The following is a 5,547-nucleotide window of genomic DNA, read 5'->3' as shown; positions in this document are numbered from 1 at the left end:
GTTGTCCTCCCAGTCTGTTCTGGGCATTTCCTTCCGCCTTTGGCAGGTTTACCCCAGATGGGGAGGATGTGAACAAACACATGCTTAAATGAAGCATCTACTCAAGTACCTGAGCCAGACTCCTGGGTGCCACTGAGAGCACCCCGTCATCCCGGTCCCACTACACCAATCAGCTGTAAAGTCCCACAGCACCATCATGACATCTCTTGGCTTTGCTTCCTCCTTTCTAGGCCAATTCCTTCACCTGGGCCACCCTCAGCTTTTTACTGGATGAGCAAAACAGCCTCTGAGTTGCCTCCTAGCCTCGCCAGTCTCTGGCCTGGTGGTTCTCAGATTCTGTGTGTATCAGACTCACCCAGGGAGCTTGCAAAAGGTGCAGATTTCTGGGTTCCATTCCTACCAAGATCATGATTCTGTAAGGAGAGGCACAAAATTTGCTCTTTTGCTGTTTTGTGTGCCTGCATGTTTAACAAGCTCCCCAGGTGATCTGATCAAGGTGCTCGGGAAACCCCCGGAAAACACTGGAGTGGACTGCAGTCTTTCCAAGACACAAGTCTGATGGCGTCTTTGCTTTAGGGGCTCCCCACAGCCTTCGGGTGTGACGTGGTGATGGGGAGTGGCCCCTAGCCTGTGTTCTACCTTCACAGCTACACACAGGTTACCAACCTGGCCTGTTCCTGCTCCCTCGGTCTTGGCACACCCACCTCCACCTACCAGGAATGCCTTTCCCAGCTCTGTCCTTGATCTGCTCCCATTCTTTCTCCAAGATGAACTCAGATGTCACCTCCTCTGGGAGTCTTCTCTGACTCCTGGGCTGGATTGAATTCTCTGTCCTGCCATAAATGATCTCTCACTTGATTTAACAAACACATAGAGTGATTACTATGTGCCTAGGCCCTGTTTCAGGTGTACTGAATCCATTACAACCATATGAAAGAGGAACTAAGATTGCCCTCATTTTACAGACAAGAAAACTGAGGCACAGAGAAGGTAAATGCCTTGAGTGCGGTCACACAGCTGGTAAGTGGCAGGCCAGGGACCTGACCCAGGCAGTCTGGATCAAGTCCACATCCTTTCTACCCCACTGCCCTGCTGCCTCTTACCCATCCCAGCACACCAGACATGGCGTTCCCCATGGCTACCTGTGCTTCTCCTCTATGGGACAGAAAGCCCCCTGGGGTCCTTGAGGGGGACTAAACTCCCAGTCTAGGGTCTAACTCATGGTGGAAATGTAAGGAATATTTGCTAAAAACTAAGTTGCACATCTTGGCACTGGATTAGCAAGGAAAGATAAAATTCATGAAACCTCAGAATTTAAAGACTTTAAATGGGATCAGGCCCAGTGACCTGCCCAATAACTCTACTTTTCAGAGAGCAACCTGCAGGGCCTGCAGACACCAACAAGGAAAAACACACCACCGGCTCCAACTCTGCGTGGCACCGACCACCAGGAAGTCCCTCCTCACACATAACTGAAATGCGTCTCCACATTCACCTGGTAGTCAGTCACAGGCTGACTTCTCTTGAAAAGGGATATGGAAGACAACTCTGGCTTTTACTTCTGCAACTGGGAATCTGAATCTCTAGTTCACCTTCAACATCTCCCTCTGACCCCACTGAAGTCAATCAACCCTGGTCAAGAGGACAATCCCAGATATGGGCGCTCGATGCTCAGTATAAACAGCCCCCATCGTGACCACTGTACTCTAATTAAAAACAAATACATGGATGATATATTTCGAAAGCCTACCCGAAAGCCGATGTAACATCCCCTCTGGCAACCTTCTGGTTAAGCCCTGGTTTTCTGATGATGGTGCATTAGCTGAAACTTCGTACTGGTTCACTTGAAAGGTTTATGTTGGCTATGCTTTCATAAGCCAAGAGTTTTCCCATAAAGTTCTGTTCTCATACCAACCTTGCAAAGCAACAACAATTAACTCCATTTTACAGAAGAAGATACAGGACACACAGCTGCTTACTGGGGAAGCTGACATTCAAACCCAAGGTTATGATTCCAGAGCCTGCCTGCTCCTGTCACACGGCCATTTTGAGAATGGCGGTGGTAACCTGGCAGAATGAGCGTCAAGGAAATGCTGGGTTACGCAGAAAAGCTGGTGATTACAAACGAGCAGAGAAACGTAGCTCATGATTTGTAAGCCTTTACATCCTGATGGTCTTCCCTTATTGCGTTAAAGGAGTCCTTCAATTGGAGAAGTTATGTTTCCACTTGTGTGTATTTTAACTATAATAGCTGAAAACATTTGTGCCATACTCATTCCCTTCTGTAATTCAAGTGAATTTCAGAATGCCCCTATTTCCAAACTGGAAACATCAAGGACGTCAAAATATAAGATAAATGATTTTACTAAGGACTGCAGGCATATAGGAGATCATGAGTACCATTTAAGATCAACATGTTTTAAGAAACTGTGAGCAGCATCTTTGGGCTAGTCAAACGAAGCAGCGGGAGGGGAGAAGGAACAAAGGAATCTGTAACTGGTTGCGATCAATTCGTTGTAAACACCACTGTACTGGGGCCAGCCAGTATCTTCATCTTTTTTGTGGAAGCTTCCCTACTTCGTCTACCCCCACAGTGTAGAAAAATGTCACGCGTCCATAAGCACTCGATAAATATATGCAAGTTCATTATGCCCTTTCTGTACCCAGAGAAAGAAATGCTTATTTTAAATAGCTAATTTTTGAATCATAAGCTGGGTAATATCTTTTTCATATTCAAAAACATCAGAAAACACAAGCTACCAAAAAGACAAAATAAAATCTATAATCATTTCAGAAAACAAGACTATGCTGTTTACTTAAAACATGAGAAAACCAATTTACATTTAGTTGCCTCAAACGTATTACTAAAAATTAGTTTATGTGCTAATCTGGTATTCAAGAGTTTGTCAAAACACATAGCAAAGAAAAAGTCCATATGTTTTAGGGTAAGAATGAGAACATCCATGTTACTTAAGCATAAACCTTTACATTATGAATTAGTGCAGTTTCTTACCCCACAATAATAAGCAACCAATAAAGCAATTAAATAAATGAAGCAATTAAACTCCATTTGTACAGAAATGGAGAAATCCCAAAGTTACAGTTTACCTAGAAGTAGAAGAGCAGTAAGGACGTCCATATCTTAATATCTTTCCGAACTCCAATGTCTCCAAGAATAAAGAGCTCAGACCCAGTCAGGCTAATTTACCCTGCAAAATTTTCCTTTAAAAACTATGGCTGAAAATTGGCTTTCCTAAAACAGAAGGTACTTTCAGAGGAGTTATATAAGCAAAACACACAGGCCAATTCAGTGACGTGGAAACCAGCTCATGCAAGAGAAATGCCGCAAACACAAGTAACCCACATTCACGTCTGAGAACCTGTCAGCTTCTCAGAATAAAAATCAGGATTGATTGTAACATCCTACCACTCCAACCAAAGGATGGAAAATTTTTAATGAAATGTTACAAACAATTAAACTACTGAAAGTCCTGCCACCCTTTTTGGAAAGGATTCCTATTTTACATCTGGAGTATTTTTAAACTTCTGGTGCCCACCTTCTCTTGACCTCCTTTCCAATTCTGGAAGGATAAAATGAGTACTTTCAACTCCCTTTACTGTTAGAAATAACCTGTGATATGCACCAGATGCGTGCATGGGAATATGTCACCGCTGGAGGTGAGTAAGAGGAACTTGCTGGAAGCCTCCTCACTTCACACCACCTATTCCTAACACCAAGTCTTTCCCATGTTCCTCTGTGCACTCACATTCCACTCGCTAAGCCACCTGCCCTTCCTTCCATCATTCACACTGTGACACAAATGCCACCTCCTCACAGAGATGCCCTGGGTGGTGATGGGTGCCAACTGCTTACTTCCCACCCATTAGGGTGAGGCAGTCAGTGGAGGGAAGGCAGGTGACAGCAAAAGCACAAAGCCTGGCACTATATAGACACTTTCTCAGCTTCAAGTACACAGCAGCAGAGGGAAAGAAAATTGGGGTCCATGTGCTTTTCAGAGCAGGCACAGAGTCACGCATTCGAGAAACATTTATGAAATACCTACTATGTGTTGGGCACCGCTGGTTCCTGGGATATAGAGGGAAAAAGGACACATTCCCCACTCTCAAAGAGCAGACAGTCTTGTAGCAGGAAAGGACCCAGAACTGAAGACTACAACCCTGTACGGTTACTGAGAGGAAGGGAACCGGGCCAAAGCTTTTATGGCTACACCAAAGAAGCTCCAAACCCTTGGGGACTCCTGGAAGGTTCCTGGGCAGAAGAGGCAGGGATGAAAGGGAAAGGGTAGGATGGGTGAGGAGAAGGCACTCCGGATAGCGGGCACCAGGATCTGGGCACAGAGCATCGGCTGGCACTCATTGAGTGTGCTAATTAGAGAGGGGCCACAGGAGGACAAGGGGCCTCACTGGGCCACACTGCGGGGTTGCATCCAAGAAGGTCCCAGGGCCAGATCTGTGATTGAGGACATCCACTCTTGGGGGAGCTGTGGTATGCACAGATTTGGGGCACAGCCTCAGCACTAGGATCCCAGTGGACTGGCCTCCTCAGGACACTCTTACCTGGACACATGGGATTTATCAGGCAAATCTCCTGCTGCCCGGGGGCAAGCTTGATACTAGTGTCTTGAACCCCGCCCCCCGCTCCACCTTGCCCCAAACAACTCCAGCCCTACAGCTGACTAGATATAAAATGGACACCCAGCCCTCAGTGGACACACACCTCTGCTGTGTATCTCAGCACGAAAGTCAAACTGGGCCACTCGTTGTCTCCACCTGGGAAGTCTGAACTAAGAATCTGCGAGTAACCAGGCAGTCTGGGAATCCAGGTCAAAAGAGCACTCCCTGAGCACTGCTCGGTGAGTTAGAATCCTGTTTGCAAACGTCCACCGTGAGCGCCAACAATAAAAAGACTTAGTTGTTTCCAACCTCCTTGTTCATTTTTAAAAAAAGGCTTTGAGGCCTTCTTGTTTCCCACAAGCCTGGGCCCTCTGTTTCAGAATGAAATATCCTCCCCTCCACACCCTGGTGACACCTGCTCTACTCACAGAACTGCAGGCTGAGGCTCAGGAAGGCCAGCAGCGCAGCCAGGGCCAGCAGCAGCAAGAAGCGGTTGCGGAAAAGCATTCTCCTTCTATTTCCTCTTCATGGTTTCACCTCAAATTGGGGACATGTCCTGTGAATAAAACAGAGGCAATAAACAAGTGTTCAGAGATGGACAACCAAGTTTGTCAACTGAAAATAATCCGATTAGTCTGGTCCCCTGGCAGGGAAGCGTGAATCTCTAGCTGGAGAACAATAGCACACTTTATGATTAGTCTTTGCCCCCAGATAAGCCCAAGCAAGAATGCTGCCTTCCAGTTAACAAGAGGAAACCCGTGCATGAATGCCTCGTTTATCTGACATCAATAGGGAGTGAGATATTGCACAGGCATGACCTTTCCAAAGAAAAATGTAAAGGATGTTTACTGAGCATTTACAAAGTCCCAGTGAAGGAAGTCTTCATGAGGACCAGCGTGCCCTACCATGACC

At 46.3% G+C, this 5,547-nt stretch overlaps 1 protein-coding gene across 1 annotated transcript in view; it reads right to left on the bottom strand.

The window, feature by feature from the left end:
- The window catches only part of PXYLP1 (2-phosphoxylose phosphatase 1), a 60,509-nt gene that overhangs the window by 27,512 nt on the left and 27,450 nt on the right, over positions 1 to 5,547 (bottom strand). The window contains exon 2 of the mRNA XM_003789444.3: positions 5,064 to 5,191. Coding sequence (XP_003789492.1) covers positions 5,064 to 5,142 — 79 coding nt within the window. The 5' untranslated portion in view covers positions 5,143 to 5,191. The remainder of the gene's footprint in view (positions 1 to 5,063; positions 5,192 to 5,547) is intronic.

This window comes from Otolemur garnettii, unplaced genomic scaffold (assembly GCF_000181295.1).
Source record: "Otolemur garnettii isolate 467f Iridium unplaced genomic scaffold, OtoGar3 scaffold00032, whole genome shotgun sequence".
NCBI classification, from domain to species: domain Eukaryota; kingdom Metazoa; phylum Chordata; class Mammalia; order Primates; family Galagidae; genus Otolemur; species Otolemur garnettii.
The sequence above is the reverse complement of the archived record's forward strand: the minus strand, read 5'-3'. Positions and strand labels throughout refer to the sequence as shown.